Below are 25,731 nucleotides of genomic sequence, written 5' to 3'. Positions count from 1 at the left end.
GTAGCCAAACATTGACTTGAGATAACCCCGGTGGCAGAGAAGCAAACACCACCGCCATGAACAAAAAGCTCGAACAAACCAGTGGAAGCTGGAGAATTCAGTCTCCCACCAGTACAGTACGGCAGAGGTATAAATAACAGTTTCCAAATATAGATCACCATTTGAACTTCCTCTCTAAATTCCTAACGTTAGTTGCTATCATCATTTAGCCTATGTAAAGACCCTCTGCAGATTAAAAGGCCACTCTTGCCCCCCCGTTCCCCCCATTAGCTCCACATTCGTGCAACTGCGCCCCAGCATCTGTCCCCCTTGTCATATAAAAGGAAAATTACGCTTTGGCAACACCCCAAAGTAAAAAATGATGGTAGTGGAAAAAAAAAGACAAAGTGAGAACAGAGAGGAGCCTAGACATGGCCCCGGCTGCACTCCTCGGCTGAAATAATTAGCCCCTGGTCGGTGTGGACTCCTCGTGGGACTCCACCGTGACATGTTCAAATGAGTATTGGCAGAGTGCGACACCAGCTGTGGGCCTCCTGCAGGGAGCTGCTGTGCCGTGTGGCGCCCTCCTCGCCGAGCGTGACACAAACCCTTCAGACTCTGAGGAGCCGGAGCGGCGGCCTCCAGCTCGCTTCACGTCCACAGGAAAACAACTGTAAAATGTGGCATCAGTATTTATTTTATGTCAGGCCATGATCGAGCTGTCCACCAAACACACAAACACATTTCAACCCACACCCTAATCTGTGTGTGTGGCACAGATGGGAGCAAAACCCAAGGGGCTTCGACACAAGCAGGAGGGCGCCAGGCGTTATTCAGACCCTGCAGAAAGAAATGCAAGTCACAACCCCACCCATGTCAATTACAATAAACCAAATCTCTGTGTGGAAGTCCCACTGTACCCCGGCACCAATTTGGCAACCCCTGGTGGGAGGCCGCAGAACTGGCAACCCACCGGAACGAGATAGGGACCACCACACCCACAGATATCTTTTTTGGGAATCATTACCGTACTTTTTAGATCAGGTTGGAAGTCGCCAGTGCTCGCGTATTCTGTCGCTAATATTTTCAGAAAACTACATTATATATAGACTATTTTTTAAACATTAACATGATGACATAGATATTTTAAGCTTTAGTGTGAATAAATCATATTTTAATTGCACATTTTGTATCACCTGACCAACCCAAAGCCTTCAAGGCAGGAGGTGTGCAAAGAGTTGCTCAATACCCCCACCTTGTGGTCACAAAATATAGACAATATAAAACCATTAATCATTATTAGAATCTGCTGTCCCTTTGTTTGATCAATTATAAATAAAGATGAATAATATTGATTAACTTATTTGAAAAGGTTTTATTTCAGGACTACAACACATTTCAAATGAGGTCAGACATGTAAAAGAATAATAGCAGTCAGGGCCGCTGGGGCCCAAGCTAAGGGGGGGGGGGGGGGGGGGGGCTGATAATGGCAGACATGTAAAAACACCTTTAAATCCTGGGAAAAAAATTCTTTGGGCCTCAAAAGTCCCCTGATAGGCTCCTGGTGGAAGAAATGTAGAGTATGCTGAACTTTTTTGATGCTGCAGGTGATTTTATTAGACATTAGGGACAAACGAGTGAAAAAGCGAGTGCAAGCTGAGGGAAATGTGAGAGTTCGTGGTGTCGGCGTTTGCAGGACGTTTAAATTCCTCCACGTCAGTTCCTCACGGGCGTGCCGCCTCCCTTCACCGTCTTCTTCAGGTGGTGGTAGTTGGGCAGAATCTTCATGAGGAAGTCGAGCTGCAGAGTCTGAGGCTACGAGACAAAAACAAATGTCCACCTGCTGGTTACACGAATCCACTAGATGAAGATAAAGTCTCAACCAAAGCTTCGGTGGAGAACTGACCTGCGGCTTCTCACTCTGCACGCGTCTGATGCAGTTGGATCCGTACACGACCGTGTTCTCGGGCACGACCTCGCACGTGTTGACCTGGCAGCAGGCGCCCACGATGCAGCCGCTGGTCAGGATCACATTCCTCCCGAGGTCAGCTGCAATTCAATGAGAGAAAAGGGAAAGAGACGAGAAACTCTTTATAGTTTGCATAAATTTGATGATTCGTGTTTATTTGTCAGGTATTAGATTACTATGTAAATTAATAACATTATTGTTCCTTTAATCATTTTACAGATCATCTATTGTATCATGTTATACTGAATATATCAAGATAAATGACAACAATTAAATGTAATAAAATCACAAGACAGGACTAGAGGAGAACAGTAAAGGATTAAAGTACTTACCCTTAGACTCAATCACATTATTGTCCCCAATTTTCAGAGCTTGGGAAACTGTGGTAGAATTATTAAGGATTTAATTCTAAGAAATTGCAATCTTTTTATATTAGCCCTGAAACGCTTCAAAGTAGCATAATTAACTATTCAGTGCCCTCTGCTGGTCAAAATATGTAATACTTGTTATTTCTCCTGAGGCGTTTTTTCTAATATAACATAAATTGAGATATTTGTGATAAAACAGTAATTTACTAATTTATTTTAAAACGGTTAAGGATACCACATCCGACCTCGAACACGTTGTTGGTTCCAATCGTCATGGTCTTTGGCTCCACCCCCTCTGTGTCTGGCATGATGTTCTCTGGATAACTAGACAATACAAAAAATACACCAGGAGAGATCACGTGAACTGAAACTCAAATCATTATTATTATTATGAATGTTGTTATTATTACCTGTTAATAATAAGAGCCTGCTCCTCTATTAGATTCCCCTCTCCAATGACAATAGGCCCAGCCTCTGCTATGATCCTGGCCTTTGGGTGGACGACTGTTCTGGCTCCTGTGGAAATATCAAAAATAAAAGATTAACAGCGACAGTCAGGAGCCTGTTATAAAAAACAAAAGTATAAAGGGGCGTTAACAGTGGAATTGAATCTCTCACCGATGGACACATCTCCTCTTATTTCACTCTCAACACACACAACTGCTCCAGCTGCAATTTTACCACTGTAACAACACACAGGAGAATATGTTATAATCAACGATTTATAGGAGCAGTAATGATATATATAGACCTCAGTACTGCCTCGATGTCTGTGTTGACATCAGGGATATTACAGGATATTAAAAAGGTAAAATGACATGTTTTTATTTATGGATCCTTTAACTTGATCAATCATAAGCCGATACATGTTATAAACAGATGATCAGATGTATTTCTTTACCTTTTCTGAGCCATCAGCTGTTTGCTGGCGTCCGACATCCCTGCGATGAGGAATTGATTTAGTCGACAATTGATTGTTCATCCTAGTTCAGAGGTTCTGTGCGTGAGATCTGGTTCGATTGTGTTTGTCTGGAAACACCAGTTTGAGACTTGACTGCCTTCTGCTGTCTTCACACGGTACTGCAAACCCCGAAATTAAACACATAAGCTTTTATTCTCAGTAATTTTTTAAACCTTAATTAACATCCTTAAACGTAGGATGTTTAAATGTTTCCATTTAATTTAAAATACAATAAATAATGATGAACTTAATTTAATACAAATACATTAACAAGATGCTTCTCAAGTTTATCTTTATTTTACATCTTTTTATATCTCTAGTCTTATACTTTAAATTGTGTCCTTTATCCTTTTTTTAAATACACATTCATCTGCTGTACCATACTTTGCAGGATTTCCATTTTTTACTCAAATTGTTGGCATTAAATAACAGTCTTTTTGATCAAATCCAGTTTATGTAGGATTGGTTGATTAATTGATTTCTCACTGCAGTAACACAACGTGTCCTGCAGATGTCGCCAATAACCAAAGAATGGGAGTGGAGTCAGTGACAGAACGAGCCAATTTACAGTATGAGGAGGAAACAAAGGTCAAATAATTCTAACATAATGTTCCATTAAAGTCTAACTGGTGCTGCTACTGGTGCTGCAACCAGTCTGGGTTTTAACAGGGCTTCGTCTGTGTGAAGTGGGATTTGATTTATATCAAGTCAGCAACAATCAACTATGATTGAAACAGAAATGCTATAGTCCTTGTTTTCAGAATAAATCTCTGCAATCAATCAAGGTTACTCTAAAAACGTACACTTTACAACAAATTAAACTAAATAATGGAAAAAGATCCCATTCCCTATTCATCAATCCCACACGACAGATTATTCTTAATAAGAGATGCACGACCTGATTGTGTTAAATAAAAAAATAAACAATGGTCACAAATCATCTCAGAACAATTGCGTTTTATGTTTTAAGCACGGGTAACCGGAAGTGGCGGGTCGTAACTCCGTGTGACTTGATGGCTGATGAGTTTTGAAGCGCGGAGGCTCCCGGAGTGGAAAGTGAGGAGCGCAGCGGAGGAGCCGCAGCACCGGGACACCACGGGACGGACAGAACACCCAGAGTGCACCGCTGCGCACATTTAAAGTCTCACATGCGTAAAACTCTGGATGTGCGTATTTTCTTTGTGAATGGCAGAGAGGACGCGCGGCTCGGGCGCTGGAGCGGCTGCAAGATGCGGAGCGTTGGGGGGGCTCGTGCAAAGTTTGATGTGAATATGTGACCAGGACCGATGAGGCTGTGACATGGATCAGTCTACTACTCTGGACATAGAGTCACTGAAGGTGAGTCCACTCACTACTCATCGTTCTACACGGAAAGTTCAGTGATGGACAGAAAGCGTGTAAAGGGACAGTTCACCCAAAAAGGAAAATTCACTCATTATATCATCAGCACCGTGCCGATGGAGTTGGGGGTGAAGTGGAGTCTCGGGGGTTAAAGAGTGTTGCAGCCAAATCCAATACGATTGAAGTAAATGTTGGCCACGTCTTCGATCTTAAAAATAAAAAAATGAAATGCCTCCATACTGCTCCTGTGGTGTCATATTTAAGTGTCTGTCAAGCTTGACATTAAAATACGAGTTGAAAGTTTTTCGCCTACATGTCGTCTGTTCTCAGGATACTTGTGAGTTCTCGTAAGACAGGATCAGAAGTAACCAGCAGGAGGATATCAGAGGATATTCAGGCTAAAAACTTGGTGTAAACAACCTCATTTTGAGTCTAATTTGAATGTCGGAGCTTACGGACACTTTGATGACACCAAAGGAGCAGATTGGAAGAATTTATGTTTTTTTATGTTTGAAGAATCGGTCGCCATGTTACTTCAATTCTTTTGGATTTGACTGCAACACTTTTTAACCCCTGAAACTCCAAATGTGTTTTATGGACTCAATCACTTCACCAACCATCTACATAGTGCGAAGTAGATAATGAGTGAATTTCCATTCTTTGGTTGAACTACCCCTTTAAAAAAAAACAAATTAAGTTTCCTCCCTGTGCAACAGGTGCATCCTCTGCTCCGCTTCCTCTATTAGAGAAAGTCCCGGCTAATGAAAGATGAATGGAAAGTGTCTCCCTGTGTTGCAGCGGTTGCATTCCTCTCTGCAGGCAGGTACACGGTGATTAATAACCAGTGACCCACCGCAGCTCAAACACATCAGGAGGAAGAGGAGGAGGAGGAGGAGGAGGAGGAGGAGGCCTGGAGCTCCTGTATCTCCCTCCTGCACTATGCTCCTCATATTCTATGCATTCTGCTTCTCCCAGCCGCGGTTTCAGGAAGCACATTAATGTGACAGCCTATGAATATTCTGCCCGCATGCTTTTTCTCATTATCATTCAAGTCGAGGAAGAGGGGTGGGGGTGGGGGTGGGGGGCGGGGGTTAGTCACCTCTGGGTACAGTATGTGCATCTCGTCACCGTGCTGTTCTCATGTCAGAAAACCAGCAGAGCTCCAGTTTGACCATGCACTCCAGAGTCCACCCATTAGTCCACTATAACTATGACTTCAGAGGACTTGTATTGATTTCCCTGGAGACTAACCTCCTAGTTACAACATCCCTAACCCATTAATCTTCAGTTTTCACCTTTTAAATATGATTTACGTCGTGAGGTCCTTGTTTGTACTGGAAAACGTCTTAAAGAGGCCACAAAAACAAGCCACTCAAACAGGCTTGCCCATGTATCCTTATTAAGGCTACTGTGTTGTTTATACACGCGAAAAGTGAAACATCCCCTAGAGGGCAGCGCAGAGTCGAGAGTTTCCGACAACAACAAACATGGCGACGTTGGAGGAAGTTAGAAGAAAAGTCTCCTCATCAAGTTCCACGATTGTTAAAAGCAGCTCTGAGCTGATCAGCACGGCCCCTTAAACTCGCAAACGTGTCCCTCCCTGCGTATTTGTCGTGTTTAATGGGAGTTGTTGTGTTTTGTTGATTTAACGCCAGGAATTAAAACAGCGGCTCTGTTTTTTCGGATGCTTTTGCAGCTCTGTTTTCTCTGATTACACTGCGTACAGTCCGCCGCTTCCCCCTTGCGTTTGGCTGATGAATACAAATGACACCTATGGGAGAGCTGTCCAAAAACTGCCCCCCCCCGTTGACTCCCTCTGGATTTCCTGGGGATTAGCAGGCAGAGATAGTGCACTGTGGAGAGAAGTGTCCGTCTGTTGACATCAGCAGTTCGGTATCTTTCTCTCTTCCCCTGCCAGAACAGTCGTGAGAACACCGGGGGGAAGGAGTTAATAAATGATGCGAGGGTCAGAGGTGCAGAATGCCAATGAGGGTTGTTGCTCATTTAGGTGTTGCAAAAAGTGCATTTATTTTTCATGACAGTGTCCTCAAACGCAGACCTGCACGTAAAGAGCAGAAGGAAACTCTCTCTCTGAAAACCGCCTTCAAACAGCCTGTGATGTCGGGGCTTTGTCTGATTGAGCGGCCGCAACCTTTTAGCCGTGCCAGGCTTATTGGAGATCTTTGATCCCTGCCGATCTCGCACTTGGGAGTGGAGTTGCCTTGTTGCTTTCCGCCGGAGGAAGTGCACCGCTGCTCCGTCCATGCATCCGCACAGAAAGGGCGAGCAAGCTGCACCCGACCGAGCCACCGCCAGTATCGTAACTCCAGCAGAGACGATGCAGCCACAAAAATTGGATTTCGCATTCGAGTGGAGTCAACTATCGACAGCAGCGCCCTCGCCGGAATGCTTCATTGTCACATCAACGAAATGTGAAATGGTTACATCGATACATAGCGTTGCACAGTTGAAAGATATAATTGGCTTTCCCCGGCTATAGTCCTGTGTTGGGGCTCCTCTGTCTTTTTGATTGGGCTTTCTGTCAGTAGCCCACAGAACTTGAATAAATAGGTGCTTTAACAAAGTGTGCGTCGGACCTGTGGCGTGATTGCGTCCATTTTTTTCTTCTCCTCGCTGCTGCCTCAGCGATTTTTGGGCGCTCATATGCAGGACGGATGAGAACCAGCTTTACAGTTCCAATGTTTTCTTACCTCCAGCCCTGTGGGACTCCGGTGCCACTGCTGAGTGAGAGAGCACTCGCCGATTTCCTGATTAACATGATCAAGAATTAATAGCGACTCATTTTCTTTCATTAGTGGCTCCTCAGCTGCGTTTTGCCGCCTCGGCAGCGTGTCACCGTTTGATCAGAGCAGCATGTCGAATATCACCCTCTAGGCTAATTGGTGAAGATGAGGCGCGCTGACAGTGGGTAGGGAATGCTGGGTAATTGCTGGCCTCGGCTCGATCCAGCTGTAACGTCAGCAGTCAAAGCTCCGAGGAGCACCTCCTCGGAGAAAAAGCCCCCCCCCCCCCAAAAAAAGTTACACAAATCATGGCACAAACTTAAAAGGGATTGATAACAGTGAGTACGCAGAAGACAAATATGATCGTGAAGCAAATCCACATGGAGGTTTCCAGCTCGGTGCAGTCTGCAGAGGAAACAGTTTACAGCTTATTGTACCTCAGAGGAGCAAGTTGCTGTGTAGGTGTTTGGATTCTATTAATAGAAACCACATGTAATCAGGAACGTAGGTGGTAAACCATGCGTAGCGTTGAGTTGATTTTAGACCCATCTGTTCACTGGTTAAAGTAAATGGGTGACAGAGGACCCACAGGCCGGGTTCCTTTTGATTGATTGATTGATTGACTGTTGAATTGATCTTCCATACACAAACTGGTGGGCAGGCATGCATGTGAAGAATGGACTTTAGAGTCCTGTCAAAAGTGGGGGAAATGCTTCGTCTTACTGGGCAGTGACCTGTAGCGCCTCCCTGAGGTAAGGAGCTGGCCGAGGGGACGAGTAGGCTGATCCAGAAAATGAAGCCAGAATGTCCCCCATGCAAGCGCTGCCATCTTGCTCCAAAGATGTAGTTTATATCCAGAGTACGGAGTTGCGGTATTGAAAGTCCGGACGATACATACGCTTGAACCATCGCCAGTCGGTCCCAATTAGCATTTTCCCCTCGTTGGAACGAATTTCACAGGACACGCCATTCGTTTAAATTCCCTGCATGCACACAGTCAGACACGGTTGATCGCTCTGCTCGGAAAACAGGCCGCACCTTTGTTCGTTACTTTGGTGTCTACTGCCGCACCTCGCCTCTCGGATGCTTTGGTGACTTTGGAACATGAGATCCAATAGGTCGTGCCGAAAGTGAGCGCCCTCTGCTGGATCACGAGGCAAACTTCAGACAGCCAGCTGCGATTCTAGACTCATCACAGTTCCAATATCAACTTCTCCCCTCCACATTAGAATGGTTATTTCAATTTCAATCAAAAAGTGACAGCTCTAGTTTCTCTGTCAATCGTGACATTACACCACGTTTCCAAATCAAATATCACTTGAATAAACATCAGTATGAAGAGCACTACATAAAATTAAAGAAATCACCTTTGAGAGATATATATTTCGTTATATACTGAATTCCTGGTTTGCTTGCCGGAGCTATTCTCAGTTAAACTACATGTGATTTTTACAATTCTTTAAAAAGTGTCGACAAGAGATTAATACTTCAGTTTATCATCAGGCCCCACGGGGTCGTATCACAGTTATCAACATTAAGTGTCCATCTGTCCCTGCGTTGACCTTTAACTGACCACTAATGATGATCAGGATGTTTCCCCAGCTGCTCCATTAAAGGTGATAAAAACATGAATATTCTTAAAACTTGGACTCGGTACCTGCGCTGTTTTATAAATGCTTTTACACATTAAGAGGTAAAACTGTCAGGCCGACTGCAGCTGACATGAACTGATAAGTGGGAGCCCCGCACAGTGAGATGCTCCCGTTCAGCCTCTCTCTGATCAATACTTCTGTTTTCCTAAAACGTCAGAGTAGCTTCTCACAGTTTGACATCTCCATCAGTCCGGTGGCGGTTGTGAGTGTCAGCTGTGACCCGCATGCTGAAATGACGGATTGACAAAATGCCAGCGGCTGCTTGCTCCGTGAATGGCCGAGCTGTAAGAGGGGCCCGACTTGACCAGGGTAATATATGCATTAACACTCTTGCAAGGAAGTCACAGGATCCACCGGCGTTGGGAACAGTGGGTTGCCATAGAAATTGAAAAGTGCTGAAGTTTCCCCTAGCAAGAGTGGATTGGAAAAAAACGTGTGTCCAGTATAGAGGCACGGCTTTGGGCTAGGAGCTCCCTGCGTTGTGGGAAGTTGTGGTAAAGTCTTGAGACTCTGTGCTCGGCCTCTGTGGAAGCACCTCTCATAACGCCCCTCGTCTCTCAGCTGTGTCGCCGGCCAAATTGAAATCGCTGACATTTCTTGGCCGGCGATGTGGCTCATTTGTACTCGCTGCAAAGTCACAGCCTCCATTTGTGAGACATCTGCCGCCGCTCGCAGACGTGACCTGAACTGTCTGAACCCCGGGAGCAGTCACCTACAGGGTGGATGAGGCCGTGAAGCAGCGATAAAGCTCCGTGAGGTGGTGTCGGTAATGGGAAGGACTTGGAAACACACTGGGGAAATTAGGCAATATGTAAAATTATCGCAATATATATATATATAATGTAATTTTCTTCAATATAACAAGTCTAATCTTTATCAAGATATTGCGTATGCACCGTGCATTAAATGTGTTCATCATTTTCTGAGTTTCCTCCTCAGAAATAATAATGTGATATCTATCGTGATCATTTTTTATATTGACTGATATGAAACTTTTTTCTTGATATATTTTTACGCCCAACCCTCAAACAAGTTTTGCTGGGTGTGTTATATATTGTATGGTATATTGTACATATTTTATATTGTACAATATTCTTTCAATGTCACACTATGAGAGGTCATGGCGGTTGTAAACCTCATTATAACATAAAGCAAATGTTGCCTATAAAATACCAGCATGCATGCGCTCTACTGCTTTAGTTTTGTTATTGAAAATAATCTGGAGTTGCAGCCACAAAGTAAAATCTCTCTGCCTTTGTTGCCTTTGGTGTTGAGTTTCTGGACGGCCTGAAGGACAACAATCCTATTTCTGGCTCCAGCTTTTCACCGGCTGATGCACCACACGCTGCCTCGTCCACACAAACAATACGATTTCACAGAGCTGGATTCAGTGTTTTGAGGTTTTTATAATCACACAAACATGTGAACCGCTGGCTCCTCGTGAGAGAGATTGATTTATCCCAACATTGATAGAAAACAACGGGCTGGGATTCTGTGTCCTGACCGACCATGAAAGCTTTCGGAAAAGTCTTTAGATGCTGAGCTGACGAGTGTGTGAGGCTGTGCGTTTCACTCCCCTCCGAGGTGTGTCAGCTATGGATGTGTGTGTTTCATGCAATTATTCTATACTGGCAGGATAAATCAATAGTCGCCCCTGTGGAATGTATTCAAAACTTGTTTGCATGAGCAGGCGCCGTGCTTTATTCATAAACCACCAGGGAGGTTGAGTTTCATCTGTTTGTTTGTTGGATTTGACCCAAAGAGCAGCTCATCACATTTTGGTGCAGATCCGGATCAGGATCCGGATCTTTAACATTTTATGAGTGTTTTTTTTTTTGTTGACGTTTTACAACAATTTCTCAGGGAATAATTCATGGATCTTGATGGAAGGGTGGGGGGGGGGGGGGGCGAACAAATGTCAGTCACATTCAGGGAACTGATATCTGTGAGTATGTGCAGTGTGATGCAGCTTTACTGAATGCTAGAGGACTGGGCCTGGGAGGAGGTTGTCTACTCCGTTCTAGTTTGTTACCTCTCATGGTTCTGTCTGCGTTTGTCTCTTATGCAGCAGGATTAAAAATCTACTCAACCCATCTCCATGACATTAAGTGGAGAATAATTCATGTGTTTTAGACGGATGAAAATAATCAGGCATGTTTAGGGGACTGGTAGTTCATCCAGATCCAAATATAAATCTGGACCTATAGTGAATTTAAACATGGTTTCATAAGGGGACAGTTGGGCCTTGGCAGAGCCTCCCTGTGAATTCATCACAACAACAGCTGAGCACGACAGTTCAGAGCTCATCCAGCCCCGCAGGCCCGTGATGGGGAGTTTCACGCTGTCAGCTCGCGGTCACAATCGGCTGGACAACAACAACCCCCTCTCGCCTCGGCTCCCGGACAGCCACGCTCGGCAGACACCATCCTCTCTGATCTCACATCAGAGCTTGCAATGCAACAGCGGCAGCAGCTTTGCAGCAGCTGACAGGCACTTAGTTTCTCAGCCGGAGTGAAAAACACTTCCTGACATCTCATAATTCACCTCTCTTCCATAATGTGAGATTTCATAGTTGCGGACTTCCGTGCACTGGAGTCGTGGACTCACTTGACATGGCAGCACCTTACTATTAGTTTCACCCCCACAAGGGCAGGTGGCATGACATGTGAAATATTTTCCCTTTAAGAGTGAACCATAAAGATCTCAGCCTGAGGGGAGTGGCACACAGATCGGCTGGAAGCTGCCACTCACTGCAGCTTCCTTTGTGAGCACAGGGATCCAGTTTGACAAAATGTCAACAAGTAATTAGCGCAGAGAAAAAAAAAGCACTGACGTTACAGAAATGAATTATCAGTGTAAAGTACATGAAAAAAATGAGCAGAAATGTCAAGCACCTCGTGTTCCAGTCGTCTCATTGACACGAATCCCTATGATTAGCTCATAAGCATTTAGATTTAGTCGCTGTTTGTGTTTTATTGACTCAAGGAAATAAAAAGATGCCGTTTACCAAATGTTCCATCTTCAGGGGCCTTTTATTTTATAAAGTGATTTCCAACTTGTAATAGATGAATCTGGACGGACGATTCCTCTTTAGCCTGCAGCGGAGCGACACAGAAGAGGCTCTATGATTTGGTATCTCTTTTTAATAAAAATGCAGTCCCCTAAATGACCTTGTCTCTTCTGCACGCGGCTTGATGGATCACTCTGCTACAGGTTCAATGCTGCGACCAGATAGCTTAGGACAAAGCCCCAAAAATGGAAAATTCAAATTCTACCAAAATAAATCAGCAACGCGTATTCAGACTTTTTATTTCCTGGTGTGTCACAGGTTGAAATCCTTGTCTCGGTCCATTTAATTACCAGGCATGAATGTTTCAGGCGGTTTTCATAATGTGCCTTCACCTTCTGTACTTTTTTGGAAGTATACATTTTCCAATAACACAGCTGTGCATCAGCTCGGAGTCATCTTTAGCGATAATAACCTCATCCAGTGTGTGATTATGTCTGTTCTTGTCAGCCTGCAAACATAAAGCCTCCTGTGTGTGTGTGTTTCATTGATTTGTTTTGGCCCCAGATCACCCAGGAGCAGTTCATCCTCGCCTCCCAGTCCCTGCACCTCCAGCGGCCGGGCTGCGATGCCGTCTACCCCGTGGGCCTGTACGGCTGGAGGAAGAGATGCCTCTACTTCTTCCTGCTGCTGCTCCTGGTCACCATGATCGTGAACCTGGCGCTCACCGTCTGGATCATAAAAGTCATGAATTTCTCAGTGGTGAGTGGACGGCGGGGGGGGCATCGTCCAAAATGAGCCCGAGTCGGTCGGGAAGGTGAAATTACGAGCCTGGAATATAACTGTCGAGATTATTAAGTTAATACTGTGGAACACATTAAAAAGACAGATTGTGCTCAATTTACAACATTATATTGTCATAGTGGGACTCCTCTAGAGGAGCTCTGCAGGACTCCCAGCCCCAGAAACTTCATCTCAAACGGCCTGTTACGCACAGCCACACAGGCAATACAAGTCTTCTGATTGGCCGAACATCTGGAAAGCTGTCACGGGGGAGCTCACCCAGCGATTGTTGGCACCCTCTCGTCCTCTTACAAGCGCAGAGGTTAACGGTTATCTACTGTTGTCATGCCACCTAGAGTAAATGTGTGTGTATGCCGGATTACATGCCTAAAGTGTTACTCAAGTAATGAAAGGGACTGTTTTCAGTGAGCGATCTTACAACACATCTTATGGACAATCAACCATTCATCCATTTGTGAATCCATTATCTATACGGCTTTTCCTTTGAGGGTCATGATAGGCTGTAGCCAATCCTTGCTGGCGACGTGGACAAACACCCAGTCACCAAACTGCATGTGTTTGACTGTGGGAGGAAGCTACAGCAAACCAACACAAACATGGGGAGAATATAAAAAAAATCCAGAAATGGCCCCGGCTTGACGTCAGGTTCAAACCCACAGATATCCTCTTGCTGCAAAGCTACAGAAAACACAAACCATTGCCTCACCGTGTCGCCCTAATATGGACATTCAATTAGGAACATTACAACATGAATTTCTGTATCTGCAGTTCATTCTCGCAGGCCCATTGAAATGTGTCTGGAGGCGCCTCTTGTTGAGTGCTTTGTCTCGTCTGGATTTGATAAAGCATTAGAAAGGACTTGGCAGCGGCGGCCGGCTGACACACAACGTGTTAATCTCCGGAGCAGAAACAAAACAGACAGCTGCTGAGAGCTCCGCTGACATTTTTGGGGACAATACACACAATTTACCATTTTGTCAACTAAGTCCCAGCGGCACCATCCTCCCTCCGTGACGGATGCGTCCCCCCCGACTGTTGCTATCACTCCTCCGCCGCTTCGCCTCCCATCAATCTGTGTCACGAGTAAAAGACCTTATCAGTGCCGTTGGTGTCGCTCTGGAAAATGTACCTCGCTGTTCACCCCCCCCCCCATCTCTCAGGTCTCTGCGAGCTTAATAAGGAAGCACGAGCCAAACTAGACGCCTGTTTATTGGATTGATATTCAGTTGTTATCCGCTGTACTGTACGTCTGAACGTCTGAATTTGAGATAGTCAAGGAAATGGGGGACAAAGGGGTCGACCGACACACACACACACACACAGACACACACAGACACACACACCTGTATCTCTTCTAAAAAGCTGCCAGGGAACGTCAACATTTACCGCCTCATCATTTCAGGCAGGACAGATTTACGATCATCACTCACAAACCCGATGATAGCAACAGCCTGAAAGCATTGGACTTCGGTAGTGAAGGTTTTTCTCTAAACTGATAATTCCACTCGCAAGTCTTAAAATAAATAATTGAGTAATCTGAATTTTAGCCTTTAAAAAAGGGCTTAAATATGTCCAACGCTCCCTGCACCTCCCACCCACTCGTCTGACAGCGTGTGGCCGACTCTTCCCACCCACCACCATCACCTCCACTTTGTCGCACACGTCTGGCCACTGACATACAAAAACCTCCGCTCCTCCCCGCCCACCTTCCTCTTCCTCTCTGTCCTCCCATCATGACCCCGGTTCAGTCCCGGCTCTCGACCGAGTACGATGGGGCTCACCCACTCCCCTCACTCTGTATTTCACCATTAGAGCTGGTCGCATTTTAGAACTATTCAAAAACATCCATCTGTTCACGAACAGGGCCCAAACTTCACTTTGGTGAGATACAAATCTAGAGTCCAACAAAACCAGGCCCTGGATACAAATCTAAATGAGTTGTTCCTCATTGTAAAACACAGCCAATGGACCATTATCATTTTTTACAGTGACATCTGTCATGACATTTATCCGTTCATAACTTTATATATTAATGCAGCTTGAGGTCTGCACTAAAAGTACATGGTTTTAAGCTCAAGTGCCCATTATATGGCATCTTCAATGTTTTTTTCTCTACCGAAAAGTAAAGACCTGAAAACTTTGCTTGGTGAAATTGGTGGTGGTGCATGTTTTTTGGAATTTAGTTTGTATTTTCCCACTGTCCCCGGCCCTGCTTTTCCATTTACGTCTATACGATATAAAAATGAAGAATCCATCAGGGCAGCGAACATCACGTCTGCATTAAGTGAGTTTTATTGTAATTATGAAGTAGTCCGCTGCAGAAAACTGCCCGCAATGGAAATTTTATACGTAATATTGCAGTAGATCATGGCTTGGGTTGCATTTTTCGGTCCAAACCCGAGAGAGAAGCATCCAAACGCGTGCGGTAATGTAAGGCCATGGTGAATGAACTTCCATTATCATGTTGTGTTTAATCTCTCTGTAAATCACAGAAGAGCCTGGAAAACATTTCTACAACCACCACTACAACTCCCACCACCGGCTATAATAACAATAATCATTACAGTAATGTTCATATTAAGCCGACTCGTGTGAATTTACATGAGCATAGCGCTCTCTTTTTATAATTTCCATGAATCTCCTCAACATTCACATCCACGGCCGCCACATTATCCTGGCTCTCCTCGCTGCATGGCGCCTGTCACCCCGACACAGCCGAGTGGCATCGTCTCCTCCATGTCATGTCCTCCTTCCTCGCTGTCACTCACGCTGCAGCTCTTATGCGGCATGACGGGCGGCTGTGGCTGCAGAGCAGGTCGTCTACTAACCAGGAGATTGGCTGTTCCATCCCAGTCTGCACAGATCCACGTGCCAAAGTTTCCTTGGGCAAGGCGCTGAACCCTAAATTGGCCCTGACGGCTGGGCCTGCAGTGTGTGAGTGACGTGTGCTCTCTCCCATCAAAACTAGGAAGCGTGGAAAATAAACAGACGATTCAAAGCTATGGCAGGACTCCTTTTTTTTGGTCATCCTTCTGGGAGGTTAATAATCATTTGAATAAAAACCAGGAATGTAACGTCTCATACTGATTCTGTTTCAGGACGGAATGGGAAACCTCCATTTGAACCAGGACGGGATTCGCCTGGAGGGGATCTCCGAGTTCCTGCTGCCTCTCTACGTGAACGAGATCCAGTCCAGAAAGGTACGTTTCTCTTCTCACGCTCTTCCAGCTCCATGATCAATATCCCCGTCCTACTAGCAGGGAATGATGAAGTAGAAACAACCAGGAGAAAGGCTCCCACAGAGACGGAGCTCCCCGGAGCTGCAGACGAGCCGATATCAACCCTTCACTTTTGAGGAAGTTGCAATCAATTCTTTAACGACAGGGCCAGCATCCCTCTGCCTCGACGATTCTTTGATGCTGTACCTTGCAGCTGAGCCTGGATCGAAGAGATTCAACTCAGTCCACATCTCCCCTGCTCGTCGTCCCTCCTAATTTCCTGTCACCCCACAACAGCGCACTATCGGGGCCTCCCATCGGCAGGAAATGGGCAATAGGCTGCCTCTCGGCTCCTCGCAGGCCACATACAACCCTGCAGGAGATTACAGACGATTGCAGAGGGGAGACCAGAGTTCCAATCAAGCCCCCGCGATAAATTCCCCTCTTCCACTTCCTCCCCTTTGATGTTTAGTTGATTAACCAACACAGCGCCAGCCCAAAGTCGATCCAAGCGGCCTTCTCCCACACGAATCGCAGACGCTCAGTTGGATCATCCCCCTTTTTCAGTGATTAGGCACGGTGCAGAAAGCAATTTCAGGCCCTGGAAGCTGGGACTCCATGTAAATTTGGATTTTGGAGCGAAGTCGATGGAGGAATTGGCTCGATCGTGGGAACAGTTTTCCACAGCAGATCGAGAAACAACTCGGAAACCGGCCGCTCTCGCGCTTCCATGTCGTGGTCGGATCCAAACTTTGATTTTAACACAACCCTCGTGCACTTCAGCAGTAGCATACACCTCAAGGCCGTAGCAGACACACAAGCCCAGCACTGGACAAAGCCAATATCTCATCCCCCGGTGCAATACCACCTTGCAGACATTTTTACTGTCCTGTTTTACAGACAGGCAGTGCAGTGGCGCCCTTATCTACCGGCACCAGAGATATTTGCAGGACAAAGATCTCCGTGGGTCACTCGATATTTCTCACCTGAGGAAATATGTCAAGCACCGGGGGAGCGGGGGATTATGGTCATCCAATGAGTTTACAGCACAGTGCCCAGTGCTGTTCTTCACTCCGATGGCCACCATTGATCAATAAGCCATTACCGCAAGCAGCAGTGACCACTGTAATGGACCAGATATCCAAACATATAAAATAGTATGGTTTTTTTAGGAGTGTTCAAAGTCCGAGCTGCCACACGGCCAAGTAGCTGAACTCAAAGGAGCTTTCGTTTTTATTTCTCGCGGCTCAACCAGTGCTTTGAATCTTCATCAATGGCTGAAGCCGTAATCTGTGAATACCAAGTGGAAACAGCTCCCGCGGAGTTTTTTTTTTCTTTTTTTTTTTCTGGCAGCAAATGACAAGCAGAGCCGCCCCTGAAATCAGTGCTTTCAGTAGCATGTTGTGATAACTGTTCGAATGTGGTTTAAACTGGAGCCAGAAAACACATCAAATGTATTCTGTTTGCATGTCGAGATTAAAAAGGAAGTTTTTTCCAGTGAAACCAAACTTGTATCTGAATGAGAATATCGGCTTTGCGATGCATTTGTAATTTTTCCGTCTCCGTGTGTAAAGACAACTGTTGTGTTACTGATGCATGTCGCCACACTTATCGGTATTATCGGTTCAGTAACTTCCATATTTCATCCTCGTTTTTATAACCGCCCTGTCAATTGCACCCAAAATAAATGAGGAGAAAGCAGAGAGGCTGTTAATCATGAAGCCAAAGTGTGAGCTCAAAATCTGTATGTTGTGATAATAAATATGCAAATGAATCTACATAAATATCTAAAAATATCTGGAAATGAAAACACAGAAAGTGATTAAGTGGTACAGAGAGATTAGGATTTAAAACCTCCTGTTCATACTGTTCCAGCACTAAACCACCGAGAGACAAGGTGGTGACCAAAACGTGAGTGAAATCTATATAAGCTTTAGGTTTTGTCTATAGTCCTATAGGATGCAGAGGTATATTTAAAAAATGCATTTTTAAACTATTCAAGTAGTACTTTCATGACATCATTGTGACTTTTTCATAGTTTTATGATCAATACAAGCTTTATATCGTCTCCGGCTATGTGCTGCAGTTTCTATCTAGGTAAACCAGAGCTGTCCTTCACAGCTGACAGGCAGATACTGTAGATGAAATCAGCTGTATATTATTTGTTCACGCCCACGGGGCTTGAACTATATTAATTTCTATCCACCAACCCCTCCCTCCTCCTTTCAGCTCAGCACCGCAACAATTGAGCTTTTATGCCAAAAAGAAGCTCCATTCGAGAAGCATGAAAGAGATTTCTCGGGACAACCTTAATGTTAAATGTTAACACATAAAAATTTCAAGCGCATTATTGCCACACAACAGCTCCAATTACACGTGTCAAAGCCGAAGTGCATCTAAAATTTGCAGGAATCAGTTTTGACACAGGAAATTTCACCCATGTGAAGTAAAAAAGCCACAGAGCGACTGTAATTTCAGGCTTTTTTCACTGAGTCACACTCAGAAACTTCACCTTCCGACGGAACATGGCATCCATAATTGTTGAAAATTATGTATATTGAAATTTTGAAGATACCCTTTCACTTTTAGACGCTAGAATTTTTTTCCAGTTTCAGTTCTGGCCAACTTGATGTGTTCAGTCCTTTGCAGCTTTCACATTTTGTTGTTTTTATGACCTATAAAAGTTTTATCACAGTAGTTTTGAATCTTTTTGCATGAAGAAGAATACGTGCACTCTGTTTGCTTTATGCGCAAAAGTCATATTTCATCTCACTGATCGGATGCATTGTTTAGATTCCTATTAGATATCCTGCAAAAGACGACAAGCTCTGGGATTCGGGACTTGTTTTTTGCTTTAGAGTAAAACTTAAGGACACCAGAGGTCAAAACATAGATCCGATGGGCAGCGGGGACATTTTTCACAGAGAGGTCAGTCCCTTCAGAGCGCTGCTGTAAATCCATGTATTCCAGTGGATTTAAATTATGGCCTGTTGAGATTGGAGCGTTTTTATTTATGTTCAGAACAACAGGAGCTTGTTTTGCTCATTGGTTCCTGTTGTCCGCTTGAAAGGAAAGGAAAATAGCAGCTTGAGTGGTTATTTCACAAGCAGAAGTGGCCTTTGATTTGCAGATGGTGATGTGTTAACAGTAAGTGGACGAGTGCTTCCATCCTGAGTTTGTTGTAGTTAGTTCTGATAGTTTAATGCACATGAATTACAACAGGTCATTTTATTTTATTTCAAGTTGCCTTGTAAAGACCGGCTCGGGATAACAGATTTTTTTTTTAGATTAGAAATAAGTTTATGCAGCAAACTCTGGCTCATTTACAATATTTTGTCTGTTGACAAACAAGCACCGTTCTCGATCAAATGAGTAAACAAAAACTCAACATATGACTACGTGAGCATTTGGGTTATTCCGTGTCAAATCATCACACTTTTGTTTCACTCTCTCACAGATTTTAATAAAAATTGTCATGCTGAGAAACCTACAGAACCTAAATTGGACATTTCTGTTCTCATATAATTTAAAGCTCATTTCCAGCTCCATATTTAACAGTAAGTGTCTGAAGGAGCCAAGGTGAGAACGCAGCAGGGGGGGTGCTCATGGTGCCCTACCCTTCGATTCACTGACGGAGATGTTAAAAGAGCTTTTGATGTTATCAATCCTCCAGGGATTATGTCTGAAATTGGCTTTACAGTCCTGCAAGGATCACGGAGGCTTCTATTTAAAAATGATTTCTTTATTTACTGATGGCCATCGGGATGTGAAGACCGTTTAAACTGATAAGATAAAAATGGTTTCTGGAACAACCAACTCTACCTTTCAAGTTGAATTGCAACGACGACAAAAAAAAAAACTAGATTTGAAAACATCAAGCTATGTTATTTGGCTCAAAAGTATGATTTGCATTCTGCCTTTTGTGTTTCAACAAACCCACGAAAACCTGATAAAATCAACATCACTCAGTTGATTGTCGCTGTTGTGTTACCGTCTGCATCAGTCTGAGAACAGCGTGGTGTGAGGCACGGTGCCCAGATACAGTTCATCAAATCTCTGCCGTTCAGACTGTTGGCTCACGTTAACGTCTCCTGGGACCCCGACTGATCTATAAATAGCTTCAGATGCAGGTGTATTTTTACTGGAGAGAGAAACTTCTCCCTCACTACTTCTCACTGTACAAGACGAGTGTGTATTGAGGATGAGGAGCGAAGCCGGCCACTTGGTTAATTATAACTTCTTTGGAGCAAACTGTGGCAGCATCTTCAATCTGAGTTTTACACAAAGCAATTTAATTTGGCCTCAGTGTTAGTACACGGAAAAAACAAGGGGTCTGTTAATAAAAAATTTTTGTAAATATCCATGCAAACATTTTCCTCTAACCGCCTGTTCCCTGCTTGCAAAGACGCCGCCTGCGAGGTTTGATATTTGAAAGAGGAAATTAAAACATAATAAGCGTACCTCTCCTACTTTTTTTTCATTATATTTACTTGTTCAGCTCAGAATCCAAATTAGCTTCTGGCACATCAGCTAAATATAATTAAAATTGAAATATATTTATGCAAATATTTGGTCGGGATTATAGTTAATCCCGGAGCAATGTTCTTGATCTGCGGTTTAAATGTCTCTTTGGGGTTTTAGTGAACACACAGTCGCAGAGAGACGGGAGGTTTCTTTGTTTTTTCAAACCGTTTCACCGCAGCCGTGCGTCGTGCTTCTACTTTGAGCCGTGATGTTAGTCATTGTATGCAGGGCGGCATCCTTTGCCTTACAAGCAGCCGCGGTAATTTCTCAGTCTGATGGGGCCCAGTGCACCTCCAACAACAAGCTCCATTTATGTGCCTTCACTCGGGTCCGCGCTTGACCTTCCTGAACGGGCGCAGTGACTAAAAAGCCTTTTTTATGTAACCCCACAGAAGTGTGGAGGAGAGCTGGCCGCGTCTCTGCCACAGCCCCTCGGGTAACAGTTTAAGACCTATAAACTCTGTGAAGGGATACTTCAACTCGAGAACTCGCATCTCTTCATGATGCCCTGCCTGCTGTGGAACGTCTGAGTTCATGATGCGCATTTATATCGAGAGGGGAGCAAGCAGGGAATGAAAATGCAAAACCAACGACCTCTGCAAAGTTACACACCGCACAAACTTGAGATGATCTGCTGGGACAACGTGATGCTACGGTTAATCAAACCCATTAGACTCCATCACAGCAAAATCAGATCAATATGAAACTACATACATGTTAGTTACGAAAATAACAAATATATCACAAAACGGATTAATCTGAATAATGTAAGAATAAACCAGTTGGGGAATTCAGTGGATTTGCTCGTGGAGGCTTTGGTGTAAAGTGCGGCTTCAGCGACAAATGTAAACTGTCCTGACAGAGCTGACCTTTCTGGAAAAACAAACTGGAGAGTCCAAAATGGAGGACGCCATCTCCATAACATAGCTGCCGCTCAGTTGGCAGTTAGCCATCAGACACAAGTGTGTGGTATGAGCAGTTACCCTTAAATGAACTGTTAAATGCAGCACGAATCAATACATCAAGAATAAGTCAAATGACCAAGCATCACACAGCAGGCAGCAACTAGCTTGTGAACATAAGGGACCATTATTTAACTAAAGAGACATTTCCCAAGAGATGGTGGAGACCCAAACAAAGCAAAAAGGAGAGTGAATAATAGACTTTTAGAACGTGAGAGCAGCGTTAACGTGATATCCAGTTTCAAAATTAACATTATCCAACAATAAGGAATATTTGTCTTGGGCTCTTCACCCAAGCTGCAACCATACAAATACATATGCACTTGCACAAATCCACATTATGCAACAAACATCGCAATTACCCTAAAGAGGTTTGAATACATAACATGGTACCATATTGTGTGCACCCGTCCATATTGCAAACACATTTACATAATCCCACAAATACACGTGCAAGTAGTCACCATATAACACAGTTCTTAGTGCAACCTGTGACACAACATACATCGTTGATCTGATTTAGTCCCCACAAACTTTCTCTTTCCATAATTTGTAACCAGAATTTATTACTCATGTGTGTTGGTAGGCTGAAGCGCTCAGTTATTTTTAATTATTGGCTATTCAAAACAAACTGATATTAAAATATGAAATAGTAACAACTGCTCAAAAGAAGGGACAAGGGATAATATCGATTGATTGAGGTCTGCAGATTAGAAGTTAGCAGTAGTCACTCATGGAAAAATTAAACAGACTCAAGTGGTACTGAACAACAATGAACAATATCTAATACAACAAATGGTACACAGGTGTGTGAAAGGTACACAAAGAAAAACTACAAACAAGATGGCAGAATCAAAATGGCGGCTGGGACTGTTTGGCTGCTGTGTTTATTAGTTAAGGCCAGTTGGTGTCAGGTGTTAAAAAGACAGTAGCAACATACAAGGAGGGTGGAACCTACTAACATGAACTAATCCAGACTAAAGTTTAATAAATACCAACCAAAGTCAAGTAAAAGACATTGGCAATGTTAAACTGTGCTTGGCTGCACTCTACAAGGTTGCATTACCAATTCCATGGAGGAAGAGGAAGATGCTTTGTAAAGTTCTGCGTTTTAAGTCCAGTGAGGCTCGACGCCCACTTTGCTCTGTGGCTCCTGTCCCCTGCAAAATCATCCGGCAAGACGGTGGTGAATTCAAACTTGTTCACTTGTGGTTCACCCACAGGCGGAGCAAAGTTGTGGCGGAGTGCTCTGAGCAGGCCTGCAGGGAGGTCAGCCGCTCCGCTAGTGAAGAGCAGAAAGAGTCGAGTGTGTCTCCATCACCGGGAGAATCAGAGGCTCAGGACAGAGAGAGCGGGGGGGGGGTTATTGGTGGCGTCTAACTATCTCGTGGTCGGGGACTTGGGCAGAGCTCCCAACCAAAACAAAACTTTTATATACATGTTAACAGTTATGATACATACGCATTGCAACTACAGCAGCGGACATTTTTGGAAGTCTCGAAAGTAGATGACTTGGTTACGTGTGTTCATAGTTTAAAATTACGCTCGATGTTACAAATTTATTGAAATCAATACATACAGAAACCCAGATACAAGTATTATCTCATTGTGCTAATTAATGTAATTATAAAATACTGGCGACAAACGTGTCTTCTAGCATCTTCAAGTGATGCAAACTAAAAGAAGGGAGAGAACTGGAATCCATTGTGTTGCACTGCCTTTTTGATACTGCAGGGTTTATTTACAGGTCGCTGCTGATTGGCCAACACCTTCGACACACTCACATAAACCTTCATCTAATAACACTCTACATCTGTTAAATTGATTCTTGGTTTCACCATCTCTCAAGTTTTTTAAAGAACATAAGACAACTGAGGTGATAGAGTTGCAGAGTTAAAGCCTTGTTTGCATGCACACAGTGACAAACACACACACACACACACACACAAACACACACGTGCCATCATTCAAATGCCAAACAGTCATTAACTTGCAAAACTGGAGAGAGCAGCAGCACAGGTCTGGAGTTGTAATGTCTGCAGTGAAGAATATGAAACACGTACACCTGCTGTCACTGATGGAAAACACACGTCCTCCCCCGACACAGACTCTCATCAAACCCTTCCCTCACTGCATCACTCATCTTCGGATAATTTAGGTTTAATTTATTCTGTCTCAATGTAAATGTGGTGTAATTTAGAGGTTGAGACCAAGTGGGAAGCTTTTTACGGCTCACTCCAACCTGTTGTGTTGACGCAGGTCTATTTTGAAGACATAGGACACATTGATTCTGGTTTCATACACTGTATTGAGATATAAAGCAGATTGATATGTTACATTTATACTCACCCAAAGCGTTCCTGTAGAGGAGTTCAGTAGCAAAGAGAAACAAGCAGTCAGATGCTGATGATGGAATCTTTATACAGGAATTAACATTGATTTTATGTGAAAGATGGACGACATGTCGGCAGTAAGAACGTTATGGACTGTAGCACCAGCATGTGGGGGTGCAACAGCCTGAGCGACCATGCAGCAAATAGCGCTGCACAAACCAAGTTATAATGAGAAGAGTGTAATAAATTTGGATTCATTATGAAACTGTGTTGGGACTAAAAAGAATTGGCCTCCACATTTGATGATTAATGGGAAACACTGGTATTGTGGCATCATTTTGGGATAGTGGGAGGAAGCGATATCCATCTCTATATACTATTACAGTTAAAATTTTAAGTATACATCTGCTCATAGATCATATTTAATAGAGAAGCTGCCTGGAGACTGTGACATTACGGCTGCGAAACCTATACTTCTACCTTAAAAATACATATGTCACTTGTATAATGATGAAAAAAAGAAAACAGGAGAAGTAATTAATTTGACTGTGCATCCTGCTAAAGGAGAGAGACTTACAGTTACGATTTAAGTCACTAACATGACATATTTATCCTTTCTCTCTCTCTTTCTTCCTCCCCCCCCCCCAAGGAAAGCTTGCTGGCCTTTCGATCAGAAAAGAACGTGACGCTGAACGCCAGAGACGAGCGCGGCCAGCTGACCGGCCAGCTCACAGTGGGTGAGTCCACTGTACACCAGACAGGAAATCACCACTCGCCTGGACCTGGTTTAAACTCTGGAGCAGAGCAGCTTTGTGACTCACTGTCATTTGGGACACAGGTTTATTTACTTGCTCCCCTTTTTCTTTAATTTGAAAATGTTACATTAATCCAGTCCTGGGTGTAAATGACCCGATCAATCCTATTTATTACCCATTTGAATCAACTGTAGCACAACCATTTAAATTCTCTGTAATCCTCTCTGTGCTGGTAAAAATACGCTGTGTAGACTTTCACACTAACCTTTGATACACTCATTGAAAGGGCAATGGATTCTTCTTATTATCGTTAAGTTTAAACATCAGTCAGAGGAAATTACCGCAGTCGTTTACATGATTAATGACCACTGGAGAGCAGATGACCTGCTTATTAACGGGAGCAGCCATCGATCTGAGCCAACATAAGTTGAGGGTTGACGCTGATTTGACGAGACTGATGATGTGACACGTCTCGGTCACGCTTCGGCCTTCCTCCAAAAAAACGAGCAGCGGCCACTTCTGAAGCAAGTGCCTTTTATCTGGAATGAGATGAAACTCGGTCGAGAATAATTAACTTGCCGGGCCGTCACAGCGTGTGGATTAATGGTTCGAGAGAGGAGGAGGAGGGAGAAGTTTAAAGTTACTGCGTGCACATCTGGAAAGACACAGAGAAAAAGTCACGTGAGCAAGAATTAATATTCCTCCGCAGTAGTAGAGCTTACTGATTTGTCTCCATTTGGAGTAAAAGCATGGCTGATCCAGCTTTGTTGGGCACTTTTCATTCGCAGAACAAACACTTAAAAGTTTTTCGCAGCCCTAATAGTCTTACTTTCCCAGACTGAGTTTCCTGAGGCCGATGTTTCTCTTTAAACAGCGTCATTAACAACTATTAACGTTCGAATTTTCAGATTAATCAAACTTTGTAGGTGTAGATCTGTCCTCTAATGCAGATGAATTATAAAAACTGAAAAGTTAGTTAAGTCTGGGAAGCATTCGTGGATTATTGAACATTTTGTCATGGCAAAAATATAGATATTATAATAACATAAATATATATCTTTGAGGAGCGGAGAAAAGTTTGTAGGAGTTATAATCGATGCCAGAAGCTTCAGTC

General features: G+C 43.9%; 2 protein-coding genes across 4 annotated transcripts in view; one reads left to right on the top strand and one right to left on the bottom strand.

Moving 5' to 3' along the window:
- Positions 1–1,494: 1,494 nt before the first annotated feature.
- On the bottom strand, positions 1,495–3,310 carry LOC128430318 (dynactin subunit 6). The gene is made up of 7 exons (XM_053416362.1): positions 3,218–3,310; positions 2,935–2,999; positions 2,727–2,832; positions 2,552–2,640; positions 2,281–2,328; positions 1,886–2,028; positions 1,495–1,794 (listed from the first exon to the last, which is right to left on the bottom strand). Exons 1-7 carry the CDS (start codon positions 3,253–3,255, stop codon positions 1,696–1,698), a joined length of 588 nt encoding a protein of 195 aa, XP_053272337.1. The 5' UTR covers positions 3,256–3,310; the 3' UTR covers positions 1,495–1,695.
- Positions 3,311–4,576: 1,266 nt separating this feature from the next.
- The window catches only part of LOC128430350 (zeta-sarcoglycan-like), a 29,497-nt gene continuing 8,342 nt past the window's right edge, over positions 4,577–25,731 (top strand). For 2 of the 3 annotated variants that reach the window (XM_053416396.1, XM_053416394.1), the window contains exons 1-4: positions 4,577–4,615; positions 12,589–12,783; positions 15,924–16,025; positions 24,512–24,599. In XM_053416396.1, the coding sequence (XP_053272371.1) occupies positions 4,577–4,615; positions 12,589–12,783; positions 15,924–16,025; positions 24,512–24,599 (424 nt within the window). The remainder of the gene's footprint in view (positions 4,616–12,588; positions 12,784–15,923; positions 16,026–24,511; positions 24,600–25,731) is intronic. The other variant, XM_053416395.1, reaches the window with a different exon arrangement.

This window comes from Pleuronectes platessa, chromosome 23, assembly GCF_947347685.1.
Source record: "Pleuronectes platessa chromosome 23, fPlePla1.1, whole genome shotgun sequence".
In the NCBI taxonomy this organism is placed as follows: domain Eukaryota; kingdom Metazoa; phylum Chordata; class Actinopteri; order Pleuronectiformes; family Pleuronectidae; genus Pleuronectes; species Pleuronectes platessa.
This window is presented reverse-complemented; position numbering and strand designations above follow the sequence as displayed.

Excerpts from the sequence above, each read along its gene's own strand:
- LOC128430318 (XM_053416362.1), bottom strand. The coding sequence starts at position 3,255 with ATGTCGGACGCCAGCAAACAGCTGATGGCTCAGAAAAG. Across the intron at positions 3,000-3,217 it reads CAGCTGATGGCTCAGAAAAG|TGGTAAAATTGCAGCTGGAG; the intron begins GTAAAGAAATAC and ends GTGTTGTTACAG. Across the intron at positions 2,029-2,280 it reads TAATGTGATTGAGTCTAAGG|CTGACCTCGGGAGGAATGTG; the intron begins GTAAGTACTTTA and ends ATTGAATTGCAG.